Source organism: Pagrus major, chromosome 15 (assembly GCF_040436345.1).
Source record: "Pagrus major chromosome 15, Pma_NU_1.0".
NCBI classification, from domain to species: Eukaryota; Metazoa; Chordata; class Actinopteri; order Spariformes; family Sparidae; genus Pagrus; species Pagrus major.
The window spans coordinates 1,378,548-1,401,984 of record NC_133229.1 but is presented as its reverse complement, the minus strand read 5'-3'; the positions used below and the strand labels follow the sequence as shown (position 1 = coordinate 1,401,984).

The window sequence follows — 23,437 nt, the reverse complement described above, 5'->3', positions numbered from 1 at the left end:
ACGAACGAATTATCCAAGTTGAAAATCTTTACTCAGTACATTGTATAAGCAGACAGCAAAGTCATTTACATCTGAAGGAGAAAAATCATTTCTTTGAGGACAACAATGTAAACATCTTGGCCAGAGAAGACAGATGGTTTGAAAGAGGAGTAAAGGAATCCATCTATGTCAAACTGGAATGACCGTCTTCGAACAGAGGAGGTGGCCTAAGACACTACTTATCACCCACCTACAATGAGTTCTCTCCCCAGACAGCTTAACAACCATTCACACCTGGGCTCACCTAGCCTTAGCAACCCACATGAAGGCCAGTTGGACCAATGACCCACAAGTGGCCCTAACGACTCTGAAAATCAGAGCTCACACGTGTCCCTAATTACTTTGTAAGGACACTCCCACACAGAGTTTAAAAGCCTGCAACTCCCCTCCAGTTAGTTAGAACTGAAGAAGCCTCATGGATGAGAGGTGAAACGTCTTCAGAAAACTGAAACAAGTCCAGTTGCCTACGATACAGCACCCAAATTGACCATGACCTGGATGACTGAGAACCTTCATCACCATTGTATAATTTGTTGAGAACAAATTATACAATTTCGTCCGGCCGGCGGTGGAGTGATAGAAGAAGAAGAAGAAGAAGAAGAAGAAGAAGAAGAAGAAGAAGAACCATTGCAAAAATCGAGTTAAGCTTTTTTGGAACAGAAGACCTAACGTTATTTATTGGTTTGCTTGGCTCAGTTACCGTTTTACAAGGTGATAATTTTATTGGGACCGAACCAATAATGTCCATAACTCAGCGGCCCGACACCTACAGGAAAAAAAACCCACAGAGAAGCACCCGTCTCAGTGTTTCCCATTAATTACCGAGACCATGGCGGCCCGCCATAGTCTCATAACGAACCGAAAATATTTTTATGCTTCTCACAATAACATAACGTTGTGTTTTGCGCCGTTGATTCAGCAAAGTATCTCTAACTCCGGTCAGCCGGTACTATAACGTTTCCGGTGCAGGCGTGATGCTGCGGATTTCTCGGGTTCGTCTGCAGGTGAGTTGGTGTGAAATGATTCAGGCGTGTTTTCACTCCGCTGTCAACACCGGAGCCGCTGCAGCTGCATGCTCGTTAAACACGGTTAGCGTTAGCTTAGCTTTAGCTACTAGCCGCTAATGTTACTCCCTATAGGCGTCCACGTTAACTGACGCTGCGACTTCAGTTTGTCATATTTCACCGATAAGGAGACAAATCACTGAAAGATAGAGCAACAAGTCCTGAGTGCTGCTGTATTTCATTCAATCTGTAGAAAACTACAACACCGTTCAATATCGTCTGTTTCCAAGCATCGGTTTGCAACGCAGGACAAAGGCAGGACTTTAAAAATGAAAGTCTTAATGTCTGAGAGCAAAACCAGCGGAAACAAACTACTCATTTCTGTTTCTGTGCTCCGGTGCTGAGTGCAGTGAAGTCGGCTAGACTCATTTTGAACCAGACCGCGGTGCTGAAAGTCTCAGGAAATGTAAAATTAAATGAAACAGTCCTTTTTTAAATCTTAGCTCAGCTGATATCTCTGAGCACAGTGGCACAAAACATTAAACCTGATGTGAAACAAGCAGAAACAAGTAATAAACACAACACAATGTCAGAAACTAGTTACAATAGTTGGTTATAATTTCTTAGAGCACATGGTGATGTCTTCAAATGTCATATTTTGTCTGATCAACAGTCCAAAATTCAAATATATTCAGTTTACTATCACGTATGACACAAAAAAGCTTAAAATCATCCGATTTGAGAAGCTACAACAAAAAATTTTGGCATTTTTCCTTATTTGGCTATCAAAATAGTTGCTGATTGATTTTCTGTCAGTTGACTAATCGATTAATCATTTCAGCTCATCCTGTTTTCAGCAGAAGTAAGTAGTGAACACAAAACAATGTCAGAAAATAGTTGTTTACAAGAGCAAAAAGTTATTCATAGATCTAGCCTCTTAATTTTGCTCTCAAAGTGCACCAGATTGATGCAATTAACTTTAAAATATAGAAACATTTTATTCCGGGGGAGCATGCACCCGGACCCCCCTAGAGGGTCCGAGGTCCCACCATAGTCTCACAAAATCCTGTGGGAAACACTGATGTTATGCAAGTAATTTAATAATAATAATAATAATAATAACAGTAATAATAATAACTAATAATAATATATCTTGTTTATAATGCACTTTATATTAGAACATCTGAAAGTAAGAATGTCTATTGTTGTCATTATTTCCTGACACTGTAAAAAAATGAATGAAATAACCGAAATCGAAACTGAAAACCGTGATTATTTTCAAAAACCGAATCAAAACCAAACCGAACTCAAAAAACCCTAATCGCTCAGCACTACCGGTTGGACTGAGCTGCCTTAACAAGACAGAGGAGATGGGCTAACTTATCCTGTGATTTTTTTTTTTGCTCTCTCTTTAACTGGGAATCTGGGATATGTCTGGGATTGTAATTGGGATGGATGGATATACTCTGTGCCTAGCAAGAGCCATGTATCTACTTGCACACAGAAATTCTAGTGTCAAAACGCTCCAAAAAGCGTAATTTGCATATTAAAATCACTAAAATTTTCTCCTGGGTGGGGACCCCCCTACCTTCGTTTGGTTTTGGACCTTGACACCTTTTTCACTCTCACGAGTTTGCAGGTCTGAATAATAATATAATAAATAATAATTTCCAAAATCCACAACATGTAACTAAAGAAATATTCAGCTTGTTGGCGTTTAGCCTTTCAAAAATAACATTTTCACTGTGGCAGAAAAAAAACATGTTTGCTCTCGGATTTCCGCACGCACCTGATGGCGTGGTCCAGCAGTAATCAACAGCATGAGACATTACATTTATGTAACTGCAATAACGAACAAGAAAACGGCTCTTACACTATAATAGTGGCTGTGTGACATGCACAAAAGGATGTTACCGCTGTCCTGGCTTCCTTCATTTTCATTTTCTGTCATCTTGTTTGATTAAATCAGTATTTCGAACTTTCCTACTGTCTAGGCATCCCATTATGTTACGTTAGGTTTAGGGTTAGAGTTTGTATCAAAAACAAACTCTCCATAAATACATACAAAAGCCCCGTCTTTTGACTATATTTGGAAAACGGCATCATTCACATAAGATGTTGTAGAGGTCGGTGCACAGATCATGAGGTGTACTCTTATGTGGGACGGCTTCCTCCTGTCTTCATCAATATTTTTCTTTTTCCTATTGGCTACAAGTAGTGCCGAAGCCTTTTTATTGTGGATTTTATACCGATATCACCTTACAACAGAGACAGATGAAGCACTGAAGCCTTGTGCTTGTCTTGTACTGTTTATTTTATGCATCCAAAAGTCAGTAATTTATTTATTTTTTTTTTTTTGTCAGCTGTCCTTTTTGCATTTGGCAGCTGTAACTGTGTTTTTAGCCTGGATTATTTGTTTTAACTTTCATTTGTCTAATAGTTTGCTCTTCTTTATAAAATATGACACTCCGCTGCCAGTAGACTTGTCTGTGTTTGTGATTGGTCAGATGCTGTAAACACTTTGATGTGAACGCACACATGGGTGAATGTGGAAAACCTGCGATTACTTATCGAGCTGATAACCAGCTTTGTGTGACTGCTTAACTTAATTGTGATTCTTAGAGTTAGTGAAGCAATGTAATAGAAATAAATCCTCGCTATGTTGAAGTCGCATCATAGTACAGGCCCATTTCAGCTTCAGTTCAGAAGCTGCCATCTTTGGTAAGAGGAGAAACATACGTCACTATGCATTTACGTCAACGGTGGGCATGCACAGAAAGAACGCAGCCAGAAAACAATCGGTTATGTCATTTACATGAGACAAGTTTTATTTTGAACGGTTTATGAAAAAGTTTAAACTACCCCTCTGCAACTGATTGAAATTTTATTTGGTTTGGGCCTTTTTATTCTGATCGAGGTGTTTATATGGAGGTTTTTTGTTTCTGTTTGGGCTTTTAAACCGATTATAATTGAAAGATTAAACTCAACCACAGATGGCAAAGGCCGCCATGCAAGGTGCCGACCTGATTATCAGGCATGATACAGCACTTCCATACCTGCCAACATGTACGCATTTTCTGTACTCGGCACGCATTTTGACCCTTAAGGACGCTTGGACGAATTGCTGCTCTCCAGGTACGCATTTTGTTGCATCTCGCAGTTCACTGGTTTCAGTTTCTATGCAAGTTCAATCTATGAAGTTGATTCTGCCGCTGAGCCACAACAATCTGCGTGTAAGTGGAGTGAAAAGCTTTTGGCCAATCAGAGCGCTACATTTTAACACCCTCGCCCACCTGCCCCTCCGAGCCAAATGCTTTGCACGTTCAATTCAATTCAGTGCCTCAAGCAAGCCAGGGTGGCCGGATAACCGATCCCTCTTTGCCCGCTTGCTGTCACTGCAATTCGCCTGCATCCCTATAGTTCTCAGCCAATGCAAACAGCATTGAAAAGGTAAAATTAAGACGTTGAGTTTACCCGACAGTGTTGTTAACCACTCGTCAAAGTTACTGTGTGTGTGTTGCAAATAGTAGTGTAACGCCAGTTAAAATTAATGAAGCTTTTACTGGTGGTGGTCTGAAGTATTTTATTCCTCGAAGCAATTCTATATGACCAACAACAACAACGTAAGAGCTAAAATAAAAACAAATAAAAAGCCATTAGTCCATACATCTATAATTAGCTTGTGGTATTTAGCTTTACTTTACATAAAACAAACTTAAATTTCAACACAAACATAAATGTACCATAAGCCTTTACCTTGTTGCCACTTTCAGCCAGGCTAATAAATCACACTTGTAGTTTAGTTCAACACCGTAGTTATTTCCCTTTATCCGTGAATTTCCTTATATCCATGTGATGCTTGTTTACCTCCCTCAATCAATTTACCATCCATTCGCCCCTTTTCCGGTTACCAAACCCTTTCAAAATAAAATACATCAGTTTAACAGGAAGTGTCAAAATAAAATATCTAAAATAATACATAGTAAACAAAAACCAACATGCACTATGTTGATGTCCTTTACATGTAGGCTAACCGCAACTTTTCACCGAATCCATTACTGCTACAGACAACTCATAACATTTCTTCATTGTTGGCAGGTCTGCACTTCCTATCCAAAGTAGCCCAAGATATTTCTACACTCACTCACACACAAATAGAACAGCATCTGGAGCAATTTGGGGTTCTGTATCAAGCCGAAGGACAAATTGACAGGCAGCCGTAGTCAGGGATCGAACCATTGACCCACTGGAAAACCATGCTACCTCCTGAACCACAGCTTATAATTTGACGTGCTTTTATGTTATCTTGCTCCCAGATTGCTGCCCAGATCTGTCGCCAGGCTGGCCTGGTGCAGAAGTCCAAGGATGTGATGGACTACAGTGCTGAGAACTTTGCCATTGTCTTCGCAGCCATGGGGGTAAGCAAGTTAACTGCTGTGTTCAGCTGACACCTTTTCAACCCTGCCATCCCCACCCCCACTCCCATCTCCCAATTGTGACTCTAATACCACTCTTAACTGATTCCCTGACGTGTGTGACGTGTCTTTTATTCACCAGGTGATTTAAACTTAAGCCCCTCTTGTTACTTCTGCCTCTTTGAGCATGTCCCCTAGCCATGTAGACAGGTTACTAATTCAACAGGCCCTTTAACAGTGTCGGCCAAGCAGTATCAGGTTTTCTCCTCCTCAGCTGCACCTCCTGTCTATTGTAATGCCGTGATTGTGACAGGTTGACGTTCTCCAAACACACTCACACACACACTACATACATACATCTATCTATTGAGCTATGAGCTCCATTAAATGACTCCAGATTAATTTTAAAAAAGTGTTTGTTTTTTTAGACATTAGTCTAATTGATTTACTGAAAAAGAGGCAGTGCCAGGCCAGTGACTAGTAGGAGCTCAACTCTCCACACTCATGACTGCTCATGACTGTCCCCTAGGGAGGCACGCATCACAGTTTGAAAACCTTTGCTGTAACAGATAAATGTAGCTAGTGATGTTACATATTTGATGTGTTGAAGGGGCTTGTGTTTGATCTTTTGTCAGAATTACCTTTTTGGGGTGCCCATTGGCTCGGTTGATGGAGCGGGCGTCCCATGTGCAGAGGCTTTGTCCTCGCTGCAGCGGCCCCAGATACGAGTCCCGGCCTGGGGCCCTTTGCTGTGTGTCCCCCCCCCCCCCTCTTCCTGTTTCCTGTCATCTCTGAAGCTGTTCTATCAATAAAGCCATACGAAGACAAAAAAAAAAGAATTAACTTGTGACATCTGTTTTTCAGGTCAACATGGAAACTGCCCGTTTCTTCAAGTCTGATTTTGAGGAGAATGGCTCTATGGACAACGTCTGCCTTTTCCTGAACCTTGCCAATGACCCCACGTAAGATTCAGTCAGAGATTAACTCATCAAGTAAAACCAGTACCAGCTAATCCCAGCTCCTGTATGTTTTGCTAAGTTTTTGATTCTGAATGGTCTTCTATACAAAGAATGTTAAGTTTGTTGGCTTCATATTCTCAAATTTCAGAGGTTAATTGAAACTTCAGGTTGTTATTTGCATTGTAAAATATCTTTTTTTCTGTGACAAATCAGCATCGAGCGTATCATCACCCCTCGACTGGCGCTGACTTCAGCAGAGTACTTGGCTTACCAGTGTGAGAAGCATGTCCTGGTAATCCTGACTGACATGAGCTCCTACGCTGAGGCTCTGAGAGAGGTATGACTACAACTCATCCATCTTAGACATATCGTTTAAACTGTTTAAATTCTCAAGAATGATCTGACACATTTGCGAAGTTCTGAGCATGAGTGGAAATGGCTGAATGTGTCAGCAGTACAAAACTTATTTCACTTGTGTGTATGTAGTGCAGTTAATTTACAGCCCTCAGGAAACTAAAATAAGAAGGTACCAACTTTGCCTATTATGAGTATTAAGTGGACACTTGGTAAGCAGAGAGTGCTTTTTAATGCCTTCACACCAGCTGTGGCCAGAGGCATTATGTTTTTGGGTTGTCCATGCACCCGCCTGCCTTTTCCCAGTTCATGTCATGGATTTTCATTCAGTTCACGGGACCTTGCAAAATCCAATAGCTGTACTACAAATACATGTTTAGTTATGAATTTTCGAAGTTTGGTCCTTTTTGTGATTCTTTGTTTGTGTATTCTAAACCGTACCATCGCTTATTTTCACTGATTCAGTGAAAATTTGTACTGAATATACAAGAAACCCTAAGGAAACTTGGCAACATCTATTCATTTAAATAGTTGTTGCTGAATGGTTACAGTAATCAAATTAATAACAAAAAGACATTTTTTACCAGAACAAAGGATCTGTCATTTTTTCAAAAATTCATATCTCCACTCATTTTCACTTTCTTGCCACCAAATTTTGGTTTGTGTAGTATTAATGTAGTTCTGTCACACCCAGAAGTCATTATGTCCTGCATAAAAAACTGAGTGACACACATATTTTTTCTGTGATTGACTTTAAGGTTTTCAATCTTTGTATGATACCTATTGAGTCTGTTTTTCATTGGTTTCAGGACATTTTCAAGTTCTAGCTTGTAATGATTTTACTAGTTGCATACTAGATGATGTCATCTTGTTCTGTGTGTCTGGACAAAATATTAATCTTAATTCCTTAGCTCAATACACATATACTATTTTGTAATTCAGATTAAACAATTAAATAATATATAAAAGCATTTTTTAAATAATACTGGTTGTTTTGCATTCCATTTTGCCGTATCCAACTAAACCTGTCTCAGGTGGGATTATCCCAGACTTGCTGTGTTGGTTTCAATGCTTCTCTAGTTGATTATGTCAGAAATTAGTTCAGAAAAGTTTGGGATTAAGGGATTAAGATTGATATTATGTCAATCAATCAATCTTTATTTGTATAGCGTCTGTAGTAGTGTTCAACATAAAGCTCAATTTGGCTCCTACAGCGTCAATTCACAACAAAAGTCATCTGATGACACTTTCCAAATTGAGCAGGTCTAGACCACGCTCCTTGATTAATGTATTTACAAAGACCCAACATTTCCCCCATGAACAAACACTTAGCGACAAGTGTCCTCACATACGGAACACGATGACATCATCTAGTGTGCAACAAACCAAACCAAGCGTTAACTTGCAAAGTTCCAGAACCCAATGAAAAGCTAAATAGTCCTTCAAGGGAAAATCTACGATCAAAATAACCCCAAAAGTGGGTTTTTTAGTTTCAAAGCTGTTTTTAGAGATACTTTTTGTTTTTGCTACCAGTAATCCACAAGAGAGATCTCTTCTCCTTATCAGGCTGTCATCAGTGCGGGGGCCAGCTCGCTCAGCCTGCACACACACAGACAGACCTGCTCTGTTGACAGTAAGCTTTAAAGTCTGGTTAAACTTCAGTAAGTTGCTGTTCACATTTCACAAAGTTTGATGTTTCTCATAAATCAAAAACACACCAAATTGAGCTTTTTATCTATTTATTTATTTTTCTTTCGTTTTTTTCCCTCAATGGAGTCTGGAGACTTTCCCCACAAGAGTCAAAGAAGTAGCCTTTATTGGTTACTGTTTACCGTATTTGTAAAATTTGAAATGTTACCATTAATAAAATGTTGTCTTATTTCATATATTTAATGTCAATGATAATATCAGTTAAAACAGTGTTCTAACAGCTGTTGGCATGTAAGATGCGCTTTAGACACAGAAGCAGTCAGGCTGGTACAGTGGTGCTCCAACAAAGGACAGAAATAACAATGTATTGCATCGAATGCTGAATTTACAGAAAGGCTTTAATGATTTATGATTTGTCGCAGCCCTTTTGCAGTCTGTTAAGTTTCTCCTCACTCAACAACTCTTAAAATCACACAATCTGTAAGGGAGCTTGTGGATAGACTTCAGTGCTTAGTTGAAACAGACAGCATGTTCACAAACATCTGCTAATGACATAGACAGGTTAATAGAGCCCCAAAACACAGTTTGGTGATGCAGAAAATGCTCATTGCCACAACAAGTCTTTTGCGTGTTTGGGCTGAAACATGAGAAATCTTTCCCAAGATTTAGGTCTACGTACAGGCGGAGAAATGCAGAGACTGCCGAGCTCGGAGTTCATTTCTCATCCTTATACTCATCCACCTCTGGTGTGTTACAGACATAACTATACAAACATGGGTTAATGATCAAAAGTAACCATTAGTCCACTGATTGTTTAGCTATAAATATGGTGCATTCATACATTCAGTCAGAAATGAAAGTTCAGAAATTCACATTTTTGCACCATGACCAGACACGGTCCAGCCATATACTTGGCTTCAGTCTAGTGTTGTTCTGATCTCTAATGGTCATTAGAACTATAAGTCTATCTGCCATTCTGTCACTGTTGTGTTGTTTTATAATAGTGTATAATGACCACATGCCCATTATGCAGTATTATTTTTGGAAAAGTGTTGTACATACCAAGTCCCCTGTGAAGACTCAAGCAGCAGTTGAGGCACCAAACCATGTGGCAGCGTGTCAACATAACACACCAGTGTAAATTCTCTGACGCATTAGCACAAAGGTGATTGACTCACTAAAGTCGTGTGGTCCTTGCTGAAAGGGAGAATAATGTGTCCTTCATTCTTGTAGGAAATACCTTAACTTCATTATTGTCCACTTGTCTAGCCCCCCCCCCCCCCCCCCCCACACACACACACACACACACACACACACACTGCCCTCCTTTCTCCTTGTGGTGAGGAGCCAAGCCCTCTCGACTCAGTCTTTTGTACCTTTGCATTAATCCTTTTATGTTGTACAGTTCGCTGTCTCAATACGCTGGCAGCACAATGCAGGTTTTTAAATGGTGCATGTGCATATGTGTTTTCCCTTCTTGCGTTTGCTGTCCATAACCTTGACACATGTATGCTGCACCAATAGTCACCCAAGACTCAGGCAGCTTGATGTGTATTTCAGTGCGTACAAAGACCCAGGAGGACATTAACATTTAACTTTGGCTCCCATTCATGCATGCGAAGGTTGAGTTTTGCATTGAATCTACAGTTCACAAGTGTTTAGCCTGCTCATCAACCTTTGAATCCAAGGATGAATGGGATGCATTTTCTTTCTGTCTTGCTCTGAATTCACTTGACTTTAGGGAACAAGGATGTGCTTTGGTCATTTTTGTGAAGGGCCTGAAAACGAAAGGCAACATTTCTAACCAGCTGTTTGCCTCTTCTGCAAGATACTGAAGGAGTTAGCGTCACTTGACTCTCCAACAGTCAGTGGTTTTAGTAGATTTTTTTGTTTATGAGAGGATATAACAAAAAGTAAGATTTGGTCTAAGATTTTAGACTTATTTGAGATAATAAATTAATATTTATTTCTTTGGTTTGAATTATTCTCCCCTTTACAATCACTGTACCCGCACCTCTTACATTACTTATTTACTTATGTTACTGTAGCACCCCCTTGGGGGAATTGTGAAAAATTGTACGCACTTGCGATGTGGCTGTATGTGTAATGTTCCCAGATTTGGTTTCAATTCAATGTAGCAAAAGACTTACTGCCTCTTAAGTGCATCAGGTGATGCTTTCAAAATTTAGATGAGCAGTTACAGACAAAAGGAAAGTAATATCAGAAAATGAAGTCAGACATTTTTTGTCTGGGTCATCTACATTAGATAAAGCATGTGCCCAAAGTAGCAAAAAATGTGTTTACTATGAAATCCAAAATGGCACAAATCTTTCATGGTGTTAATCAACGCAGCTTATAGTCTAACCGGGTTCATCCAAGGAACCCACTGTACAAGAATATTTCATGTACTGTCAAAGGTTTCTGAGCTATTAGCAAAAACATTAACTGTTTAATAACCAACCACATGGTGGCGTTATTGAATACATACTTTAATATGTCATATCTCCATGAGGCACCTGTGTACCAGGTATGAGATAAAAAGATCTTATTTTTCACACCCCCTTTGGTAGCCATTCAAAAATTATCACAGTAAAAAAAAAATCATATCTCAATAAAAGATATCGATAAGAATAGTAATAACCACCATGAGTCAATTATGCTGTACATGTGAAATTGGAATGATGTGATTATCGGGTCTGAGAAGACGGCATCCAAAAAAACATACTGGTGAAGAAAAAGAAAAAAGTAACTAGAATAATGGCATTTCCTGAGGAAAATGCATGTAGTTGCTACATCTGCACCAGCTGATTGGGGGTCAGTAAGGTGTACAATAATCAAAGTTCAGTAATTGGTAAATTTGTCAAAAAAATTCTCTGCTTCTAGAGCTTTGCTAGCACATTCAAGGAAATTTGATTTACACTAGTGCGGAACCTAGAGGTGAATGACATCACATTTCACAGCAGCAATACCAAAACTTTGTGGTAATTGAATTATGTGTTAAAGAGTTGGCTGCATTTTATTTATGGCCACAAAGTGGGGCTGTTGGGACCATGCCTTAATATGTCACGCTCATGCTGATATAGAACTTGTGTACCAAGTTTCATCTTCTTAGACAAAATTGTAGAAATATGTCATAATGTTACTGTAGTGCAAACACTTGTGTAATGTGCCTGTATCTATAACATTCCCAAATTTGGTCTCAGTTGAATGGAGCATTGAAAAGTTGCAGCCTGTTAAGTGCATCAGGCCATGCCTTCAAAATGTATACAAACAAAATATACAAACTCAGGTGAGCAATATAAAAAATAACTCATAAGTTTTTGTTCTGAATCATTTAAATATGGTACCAATTGTGGTAAAGATTAGATGAAACATGCCTGAAGTTCTGTACTAAAAAAAAATGTGCATACCCATAAACCTGAAATGACGGAAGAATTTTATGAATGCAAATATTAATATATATTAGTCCATTGACATCATCCAAGGAACAAACTTTGCAAATATTGTTTTGCTATATCTTATGGTTCGTGAGTTCTAGGCCAAAAGGAAAAAGACATAACTGACCACATGGTGGCACTACTGGTACCATGCTGTAATATGTTAAGCTTACCCAGATGGGGCAACTGTCCATACATATGAATATTGTAGCACCTGTATTTTAAAAAATATATAAAACAATGACAAAAAGTAGAGAAATATGCCAAATATGGCGAGATGATGATGATGATAGTCATAGTAGTAGCAACAGCTAAAATATCTTTGTGGCTTAGACCCTAATAACAATAAACTGAGACAAACTAAACAGGCATCTGCCCCTTTGGTGGTTGAAGATAACAATGTAGCAGTCACACAATAAATAGCAAAGATAACAAAAGTGTTGTTTCTGCAGCTTCCCTGCTGCAATCACACAATAAATTAAATATAATGTAAATGCATGTTAACAATCCCTGGGTCCTTTAGCATTTTTATTTTTTTTTTGTTTTTGTTTTTGCCGTACTCATGTCGTCCACCTACTCACCACCCACTCCTCACCTGTAGGTCTCTGCTGCACGAGAGGAAGTGCCTGGGCGTCGAGGCTTTCCTGGCTACATGTACACAGACCTGGCCACCATCTATGAGCGTGCTGGCCGAGTGGAGGGCAGAAACGGCTCCATCACCCAGATCCCCATTCTCACCATGCCCAATGATGGTGAGAGCAGCAGCAATAGAACAAAAGCTTTCTATGCTTTAAGGTGGAGCACAAGGACATTTTCACAATTGTCATCCTTGTATGGGAAATAGATAGATTATGAACGTGTGTATTTCATGTTATTTTTTGTCCTTCAGTGCCTAAATCTCTCTGCAAAACATTGTTTTAATTACTGGAGTAGGCATCTCAAATGAACTGAGGTGACATTTTTGATGCCTGCGGTTACCATAGAGACATGTATGAAGAGCCTACTCCTATCTAGTCGAACAGGAGTCCACCATTACAACATCACAGGGAGATGATGATGTCGGCTTTTACTTAACATTGCTGCTGTTCCCAAGGGCTCTTCATTTAGAGAAAAGGTGTCAAATATTGATGTCTCAGTTGTAGATGATATTCACTTTGAATGTGAACTCAAGTGAGGAATTATATGTAGTGTTTACATTAATTGTACTGCAGTATGTAACAAATACACGATTATTTGCTGGATATGTTGTAACTGATTACATTTGTGCCCCTGACAGACATCACCCATCCAATTCCTGATCTGACTGGATACATCACAGAGGGTCAGGTCTACATTGACAGACAGCTGCACAACAGACAGGTATGAGTCAGCCATTTCTGAGAGCAGTATTCTTCAAACTCAGGGCGTAGAGCTGCTACTCATTCTTTGGGAACATAGTTCCAGTGTCGGCTTTGATTCAAAATGCTACATATTATTTGTTAATTTTAGTGTGCATTCACTTATACATGCATCTATGATTTTTAGAATTTAACCATGTGAGAGAGACTTAGGATTGAATTTCTCAATTCAAGAAATCAAGAATCTTGATTGGGTTTTTTAATGATGCGTAAGTTAAAATCCTTTGTCTTCTTGAAGACAAAAGGAAGCAAGAGTAAACTACTGGCCAGCCAAATGTTGTATGTTTGAAACAAAAAAGTATTAAACCCCTTTCATACAGAAAACGTGCATGTGGACCCATTCATATGAGACAGCATTCACAGGTTAAATAGTGGTTGCATAAACATCACTGACAAACTAAGAATTACACACACTGTATGCCCACACATTTTCAACACACTGTAAGTACATGTATTTACTAGAAAGGGTAGGTGCCCAGGTACCAGTAATATAACAACTTAGTTGAGGCGTTCTGTGCGTATTAATGTCAGATAGATTAGATTATCGTGTTTACTTTGACAGCCCTTCTATGTATATATAGGTGTGTGTGTGTGTGTGTGTGTGTGTGTGTGTGTGTGTGTGTGTGTGTGTGTATACCTACCTAGATACATGCATACATACATACAAAAATGGATGTAGATATAACTTAGTACTAAATCTAGTGCTGGGTAAACCAATTGTTACAAGGTAATATGTTGCACAAGGCACACTGTTTCCTGACTTTTGCACAGTTTAACTCATCAAAAGGTTTCTTTCATTATAACATAAAGCTTGTGAGCTAAGTCATTCTCTCATCATTGTTGTCCATCATTGACAATTCCAACAGAGAGTGAACACAAGTGGAATAATCTGGGAAGATTTATCTCATCAGTCCACGTACAAAGTAGATATGACCCTAAATAGACCTATACACTAAGATTTGTACTGAGAAAAAATATTCAATTATTTGTCTTAGAAACCATGTCTAGTTAATATAAAGTAGTTTTTGCAATTGCAATAAATGTAATCTGATAATCTCACTTTATCTGCGTCTTTTAGATCTACCCACCCATCAATGTGTTGCCCTCCCTGTCCCGTCTGATGAAGTCAGCCATTGGTGAGGGGATGACCAGGAAGGATCATGCTGATGTTTCTAACCAGCTGGTAAAAAATCTTACCTATTGTGCCTCAATATTGCATTTTGTGACCTGGACATAATGTTTTTTTTACTTCTGAATTAAAAGAGATAAAGTCTGAATTAAATTTTGATGAATAACTCAATGCAATGACAAGAATATTTTTTGGAGAGGCCAGTGACAATATACAGATGCTTGATGACAGTTCTTCGATAACCATGAAATGAATTGTTATCATTATTGATATTAATTTCTCTCCTTATCTCCAGTATGCCTGTTATGCCATCGGTAAGGACGTCCAGGCTATGAAGGCTGTGGTGGGAGAAGAGGCCCTCACCTCTGATGATCTGCTCTACCTTGAGTTCCTACAAAAGTTTGAGAAGAACTTCATTGCTCAGGGTAAGAAAATACTAAAGGAACAATTCACAAATTGTCAACTTCATTTGCATTTTTTCATTCATTTTTATTTATTAACATTTTATTTAGTTTTTTGAAAATGCAATGTCATTGTATTTAAGAATTGTGTTTGGCAAATAAAGAGGTTTGAAAATTCAAAACTTCATTTGCATGTATTAGTTACAAAGGTAGGTGTTCATTGTTACATCTGCCTTTTCACAAGCATATCATTTCACGTGGGGATTGTAAACTTGTGATGGGCATTTGTTACTATATTTAAAACATTTTATAGATTAAAAGAGATTAGTAAATAATTGAAAGTAATTGTTAGTATCAGTTGGTAGGTATTATAATTGGATACCTAGTGTACATGCAGTACCTAAAAATGTTTGCAAACTGCCAGCACTCCTGCACATGCTGCCAGTTGTGAGTCTACCACAGAGACATGTATTGTTGTTTTATTTATTCAGCAAGGGGGCAGGAAAAATCCTATTTAGTACCACATATACTGTGTAGACCTTTAGAACAGATTGGACTGGTCACTGCTTTCACGTAGTTGGTAGTGAAACTTTAAATACCCAGAACAAACAGTTCAGCAGGGAGGAAAATGGATGAATGAAACTACTTACAGAAACTTACTCCATAGTGATTAAAAAAAGGAAATTTAGAACAGAAGTGAGAATCGGGGCAGTACAAGAGGGCTCTCGCAAGCGCAAGTAAATGTGGGGGTGTGAAGATGCACAGCTGTCTCCTGTCTCTACCTGGTCTCTCACACTGACACTAAGTGGTCTTGAAGGCCAGTTTGCGATTCAGGTTTCTACATGGCCTTTACAATGGCCCGCCTTCACTACATTTAATTTGCCTTTTTTCTCAAGTATTCACAATTAATGCCCATGATAACTGACTTTGATTGCAAATACTACACATTATGTCAAGTGCTGTCAAAGATGCCTGTTACCTGTTTTATCTTTTTGAATTAAGATCAGAACACATGTAAAGTGGCGTTAAGAAAAAACAAGGAACTCACAGTGGGAACAGAGGTTCAGGTTATGGAGTTCTTTTGCTCATCTATTACAGTGTATTGCTTTGAAAAGTAGTGGATGAAGAGTGATTCACATTGTAGTTCTGCATTTATGTTTGTCCCTGGAAAGTATTGATCTGTGTAGCTGCTTGGTTGTACCATTTTCCATCTCTCTCTCTCTCTCTCTAGGTACTGTAGATACAGAGCTGTATTTTCTCTTTTGAACACTGGTGGATTCAACAAAAGAAATAGCATAGTATACTTACACAAAGTATAGTATTTTACCAAAGTATAGTATTTACACATTGGCATCTAGGAATGCAACAGTGCTTTAAAATGACTAAATAAGATCATTTTAATAAATTAAATGTCAATGCTGTCATGTTATAAAAGTGAAAATGCTTTATTTTTCAAAATATTCATTTAATTATCAAATACATACAATAACATGGCTTTTGTCTTTTTGTCAGAGTAACGGAGGACATTGTGGTAGAACAATTTTTTCGTTGTACTGATGGCAAATTGTTGCCTGACAGCAACGACGCTCGGCTGTTAGTCATTAAAAATAAACAGTCCTGAACTACATCCTCAGGAATACGGCAAGTCAGTCTGCGCATGAGCAGTAGCCTGGCCGTTAATTTCTGGAGAGCACTTCTGTGCACCCTTCAACAAGTAATTCTGCTCATGAGCTCTGAGCCATATGATCCCAATGGATATTATCATTTGGAAACGGTTCCAGAATTAAATAGGTTCTCCATTTCCATCCCTAATTAGGAGAGGGGTATTCACAAAAAATTGGAAAAGGGGCAGTTACTAAAATTTCCTCCCAGCGTAGTCTGGGCCTTGTAATGTCTAAATTACATCCTATATGCTACTCCTATGTAAAATGAAATCAACAGCATGCATTTCCATATCGTTCCAAGAACATTTATTGTCAATTTTCAAAGTAAGATCATTTTAGAATACAACCACACTGAACTTGTATAGAAAAGTAACTGCTATATTTAAATAAATATAATAAGGGTGCACAGGGGCGACTTGCGCCATAGTGCAGAAATGGCGCAGCTAATGCTAAACTAGGCTAACCTCAATCTTACTCCAGTTCCAAATGTACAGATGTGGGATTAATATTGGTCAAAAAAAGCAAATGTGTGTTTTCCCAAAATGTGAAAGTTGTTCTTTGAGACACATCTTGCACATCTGGGAAGCAATAGACCACAAAATTTCATGGCTATCCATCTAATAGCAGTTGTAATGTTCCGGTCTGGACCAACTCTGTATCGACACAGCTATCATGCTGTTGGCATGGCTATAAACTCAAACAGCATTTGATTGGCTGCTTTAATCATGTAACATTGAAGTGGACCTGCCATGAGCCAAATCATTGTTGGCTAAAATCCAAAACTAAGTAGATTGCAACTGTGGGAAGCACTAAGGTACGAAGCACTCTGCATCACTGTCTGTTTTGATAATATCCCTTGTACCACTTTTCCAACAAAATTAGCAGGTCTACATGGGTTTTTTAAAAGCAGGTACACCCACTAAAAATCGAATATTGACCCCAATCCCACTTCCCGCAGGCAGGGCATCCTGTCTGTGATTTTTATCTGAAGCGTTACGTTGTACATTTGGTCCAATAACATTTGGAAAGTCTAGAAGAGCTGCATGATTTAAATTATTTTACCATTCAAGTTAGCTGGGCGCTAAACCGGAAGTTAGCAGTGATCAAACTAAACATAGCACAAAAAGTAAGGAAATTTGTGTTTGGTAAATTATTTCTTTGTTGTGTCGATGCTTCTTGGCAATACATCTTATACCGTTGGAAAGCCTGTTTATTTCCCTTTTAAATGGTGCCACATTTATAAGGAACATGCATTTGTGGGATAAGCAGCACACCTCAGTATCTGGGTTGCACCCATGAAAAATTTGCCAAATCTTCTCTGCCAAACAGCTTATTCTGCTTTTGACTCTTGTTTGGTGTTTGGTGGATTGTATGATTGAAGTCTGAAGAAGCAAGACATATTGGCAATTTAACAATTCATTAATTTAACAAACAGGAGCCTCAGTAGCGTGTGGAAGAACCATAAACAGCCACAACAGCCTGGCACCTCCTCCTCATGCTGGTCACCAGCCTGGTCACACACACAGCTGGTTTCTCAGAGACTACCTCCAGAATGTGTGAGTGGAGAGGATGGAATGGCCTGCCAACAGTCCTGACCTCAACCCCATTCAACACTTGTGGGATCAGCTTGGGCGTGCTGTTCGTGCAAGAGTGACCAACACAACCACGTTGGCTGACTTGCAACAAATGCTGGTTGAAGAATGGGATGTCATCCCACAGCAGTGTGTGACCAGCATGAGGAGGAGGGATTATACCATTACCATTTAAAAGGGAAATAAACAGACTTTCCAACCATATAAGATTTATTGCCAAGAAGAATCGTTTCAACAAAGAAATAATCTACCAAACACAAATTTCCTTACTTTTTGTGCTGTGTTTATTTTTCATACCCAGGAAGTTGCGCTTTTTTGGCTTTGAAACCCCACTGAGCAGCTTTCATAGGAATGAACGGGGCTCCACGTCCAACTCGGTGTCTGGTCCTAAAACATCCTTGAATAGACTGCATCCCAAATTCCTTACTTAATTACACGCCACCTTCGGATGTTGATAACACGTCATCACTTCGCGCGGCACAATTTAGCATGTTCATCCGGGTCTTACATTAAGATCAAAGCCGAGCCAAGGTAATAAAAACCTGACTTGGGTGTAAATGCCAAGTTTACACATTCCCATTGCACACAAAAGCCTGATCTTAGTGGGTTTTAGGGATAGACCGATTATCAGCCGGGCCGATTATCGGCGCCGATATTCGGCATTTTGAAGCATATCGGCATCGGCCTTTTTTTTAATCAGACGGCCGATAAGAGATCAATTTAAAACTGGGTTATTTTGGCTCTGATGCAGCTGCGCCTCTCTGTCTGCTGTCACTACTCTGTCTCCAGCATTGTCCCACCCACAGCACCATCTGATTGGTTACACGCTCTGGTTACACGCAGAGCCATGGCACAGGTAACAGCCAATCAGCAGTGAAAGCTGTGCATGCACAGTGCTCACGTGAGTTGTAGAGTTTCACTACAGTCTGCTGAGCGTGTAGAGCCAAGCGGACCGGTGAGCTAACGTTACGCTAATGCTAATCAGCCTTCACCTCAACGTGCTTCCCTGCAATAAAACTGGACTAAATTGAGTTCATTAGGTTTTTACTCTCTCACTCACACACACAGACTTCTACTATCACGGACTATTTCCATATCGATATTATCAGCAACCTTGTTTCGAGTGATTAACACGCACGTCTGGAGGGACCGCGAGCGAGCAGAGCTGCCGCTTATGTTTATATAACGTTAATGGGCTCACAGTAGTGTTACTAGTAGTTGTTGAGTGTAGAGGACTGGGATGTTTATTACAATTTCGGGAGAGTCTGCTGCCTTAACTTACCTTCGAAACCGAGCCCCCAGGAACAGCGCCGGTTCCGTTCGGCAAAACTTTTTCTCCTCTCCGCTCGCAGTCACTCCAGACGTGCTTGTTAATCACTTGAAACAAGGTTGCTGATAATATTGATAGGGAAATAGTCAGTGATCAAAGTAAGAAGTGTTTGTGTGTGTTTGTGTGTGTGTGAGTAAAATTCAGTTAGTTTTATTGCAGGGAAGCACGTTGAGGGGATGGCTAGAGAATTAAGAAAACTAAATAAAAGTTAATTAATAAAGAAGTGTCTGTGTGTGTGTGTAAGCCACATGAGAAGCTGCAGAAACTGACAGCAAAGCACCGTCTGTCTGAGAGAAAACTGTAGGGCAATAATGGCTGTTTAACTACCAAGTTATTTTACTCTACCTTTTTTTGTGTTGATTGAGATCCCAAGCAGCAGAAAATGACATATTGTTAGATGAAGTGTGTCCTGAAGCTGTCTTTGACAGTTTCTTGTAGAGAAGAGCAGGATATTGCTGTTCAAGACTTAAGACATACTGTAACTGCATCAAGGCCAATATTTACCCTTTTACTGCAAATGAATATCGGCTCCAAATATAGGTTATCGGCCTCCTTGACTACTAATAATCGGTATCGGTATCGGTATCGGCCCTGAAAAAACCATATCGGTCTATCTCTAGTGGGTTTAAGTGGGATTTTTGACCAGTGGAAAAGGGGTTTTGGGAAGCACTAGAATTGTTAATCAAGTTTTACAGACGGTAGCTTTAAAATGACTCCAATAAGGTGCTGAAGACGAGCTTAAAACCTTCATTGTTGCCTTCTATGAGATACATTAAACTGTTGAATGTCCCTTTCAGGTATCTTGGAGACGCTTTGTAAACCATAAAGAAGTCATAGGTGTTTAGATGATCAATGTAAAGATTCCATTACATTCAGTCTTCAGAGTCTGTACAGTGTCCTCCATCTAATGATGCCAATGACAAATGGGTGCTTGTCAGATGGTTACCGGACCGTGACAAAAGAAAATAGAATGAAATCTTCAAATCTCAAACTTTATCCTTGATCAGGAATTGATGACATCATGTCATAAACAATTTGAGACCTACAATCGTCACAATGAAAAACAAACAGAAGTGCCTGTATGTCTTGTGCTTTCTTAGTATTGGGCAAATGGCAGAACAACTAGTATGATTATTTATACAACACACTTTATCACTCTATTTTTGATGATTTACCAAACTTGAAGGATATAATAAAGTTCATAGGAGGAGCTATATATTTTTGTCATGAGTTACTTGAGAACAGAGTAGATTGAATGTTGGACATAAATTAAAACACCAATGGAAAATCCTGTTGCTCTCTGTCTGCTACTCGTGAAAATATTCACAAAATAACACATTTGTCATAACCATTTTATGTGATAATATGTCAATGTTGTGTATACAACCAGAGGTCACAAATTCAATTAGTGCAGCTTTGTAGTGGGGTTCTATTTTAAACTCCTCAAAACAAAACAAAACGATGGCGTAGTCGAAAAATTATAAAGTGAAAATACCTTTTAATGAGAAATATTTTCAAAAGTGAATATAACAGACAAACTGTACAATAAGGTGAAGATTGAATTCTGCAATAATCCAAAAACTTCACAGAAACAAAACAAAAGTTGAGCACAGCAGTTCAATTTCTCTGTCTCAGATGTCACCTTCTCTGTGAACACCCTGGCAAGACTGACACTACCTGGCAAATGGCCCTCTCTTAAACCAAAAAGCCCCTCCCCTGGGCGTATCCATTTTTACAGAATTAACAGTGGATTTCTTGGTATTTTTTTCCTTAGGGTCAAATTTCGACAACATTTTTTGCTTGATGTGTTGTACAGTTGAGAATGTGTGTGCATGAGACAGCCCAAGCTGACATGATGTTGTTATGGATGCTAACCCGCCCCATTGGTGGCCCCTCTGTCTCCCTCAGGACCATACGACAACAGGACAGTGTATGAAACTCTGGACATTGGTTGGCAGCTGCTGCGAATCTTCCCCAAGGAGATGCTCAAGAGGATTCCTCAGAGCACCTTGGCTGAGTTTTACCCGAGGGAGTCTGCCCGTCACTGAGGCACCCTAAGGGATGCTCTAGTTCTCGCCCCGCTCACCTTTCCACCCACTATGCTCCTCTCCCTTTATTCCTGTCTCTCATCTCATCCTACAGTCCTGCACTTCAGGGACTGAAAGACCCTCACCCATCCCAGACCTCACCTCCTCATTCTCCATTGTTCTGATTACTCCCAGCTCATTTGCTTCTTGTGAATCAACTCACCCCAACACCACCCCTATTGGCCTACCCTGAATGAGAACAGGGCAATAACTTCCCCCCTCTGTAATGTACTGTAGTGTACCTGTGTCCAGAAGTGTATGGAAAGTGTCTGTGGTTAAAAAGTCTAACATATGAACATATCCTTGAGATTATAGATCAGTTTAAATATTGGGCTGTCTTACTGCTGTTACTACTATTTAAAAAGAAAAATGCTATGTAATATTGTTGTCTATGGGTTGTAAACATAACACATGCCCTGAAGCACAGAACCCCTGCAACTAGAAACAGCAGGTGAAGCTCATGAAGTTGGGTTTTTATTGAGACTGTCAGAAATATTGATTCTACTTGATTTTCATTTTCTAAACTTAAAGGTACACTTTGAGTGAACAACACAAACTCACAGCTTCACAAATGGGGCATAACAAATGTCCCGATGTACTTGTTGTTTCCTGAGGGGAGATTTTATAGTCAAGTTTTCCTCTAACTAACTCTGTATTGTTTATCATCAGCAACTGCTGTGTTATTTCATGCCAGTGGCTTCAAGTTGGTTATTGTTTAGATGTTCTTGTGTCAGCATTCTCAACATGCTGAGGAAAGCATTTTCAGTAGAGACAAACTTTGGCCACAAGCAGAGTTGAGATGTTTACTCAGTTTTGCTCCCAGTACTTTGACTCCTTTCTGCCCTCTTGCTTCCTCTGCCTACTCCTGGAAAGAATACAGTGGATGTTTACATTATTTTGTTTCGTGTTTGTGTTGTGAAAAATGAGTAAATAATAGTATATTAAACATTCCCATGTGTTTGCAGAAGCAATTTCTTTGTTGTGCTACGATCATTGTTTTTGTGAGTTTGTGGCCATGAATAAATTAACTTAAATATGTAGTTGTCTCATTTCTATACACCAATCATTCAGCCCATACTGTCTATATCAGTAACATAGATAAGTCTTTATGCAGTTGATTAGTCAGCCCTCACTGTCATGATGCAGACTCCTCAGTGAACGGATGTAGCCCTCATTTACCAGTCCCATCTGACAATTTGAAGGGTGAGTGGTGGCCTGGTAGCTCACCTGGCAGAGTGTGCGCTGCATGTACAAAAGACTGAGTTCTCACCACAGTGGCCTGGGTTCGATTCAAACTGGCAGCCCTTTGCAGCATCTCTCTCCCCTCCCATTCCAGCAGATGATCACAAAATCATCTGCCGTTCTAACAAAGGTGAGAAACGCCTCCCAAAACATATAAATATTTTTAAATAACTATGTAGAATGTCTACAGTAATGTTATAGGGAATTAATACATAGACTCTAAATTGAGCTTTAATTTGACAGATTCAGAGGGGGTTGGAGCAGGTGTTGCCATACTACACCACATAATCTGGTGAATACTGTCCTGTCTGTTGCTGGACAATTATCTTTATGAATATAAATCTGCTAGAAGACTGAAGTAGATGAATAAGACATCACCCACCCCAAAGTTTACACACACACACACTAGTAAAGAACATGTATATCATGGCAGTCTTGAGTTCCAATGATTTCTACAGCTCTCATTTTCCCTTGATGGAATGAGTGGAACACATACTACTTTGTCACAAAAACATTAATGAAGTTTGGTTCAATAATTAATTTATTATAGGTCTTCTGAAAATGTGACCAAATCTGCTGGATCAAAAATATACATACAGTAATTCTAATATTTGGTTCAATGTCTCTTGCCTATTTCCACCTCAGTTAGGTTTTTCAATTTTAACCACTCTTGACAGAATCGGTGAAGTTCAACTAAATTTGTTGGCTTCCTCGCACAGACTTGTTTCTTCAGCATA

At 39.3% G+C, this 23,437-nt stretch overlaps 1 protein-coding gene across 1 annotated transcript in view; it reads left to right on the top strand.

Annotated features, from left to right (window-relative positions):
• The window catches only part of LOC141009196 (V-type proton ATPase subunit B), a 53,035-nt gene extending 30,539 nt beyond the window's left edge, over positions 1-22,496 (top strand). The window contains exons 6-13 of the mRNA XM_073481665.1: positions 5,360-5,461; positions 6,323-6,420; positions 6,631-6,754; positions 12,460-12,610; positions 13,135-13,217; positions 14,334-14,438; positions 14,680-14,809; positions 21,280-22,496. Coding sequence (XP_073337766.1) covers positions 5,360-5,461; positions 6,323-6,420; positions 6,631-6,754; positions 12,460-12,610; positions 13,135-13,217; positions 14,334-14,438; positions 14,680-14,809; positions 21,280-21,419 — 933 coding nt within the window. The 3' untranslated portion in view covers positions 21,420-22,496. The remainder of the gene's footprint in view (positions 1-5,359; positions 5,462-6,322; positions 6,421-6,630; positions 6,755-12,459; positions 12,611-13,134; positions 13,218-14,333; positions 14,439-14,679; positions 14,810-21,279) is intronic.
• Positions 22,497-23,437: the final 941 nt, after the last annotated feature.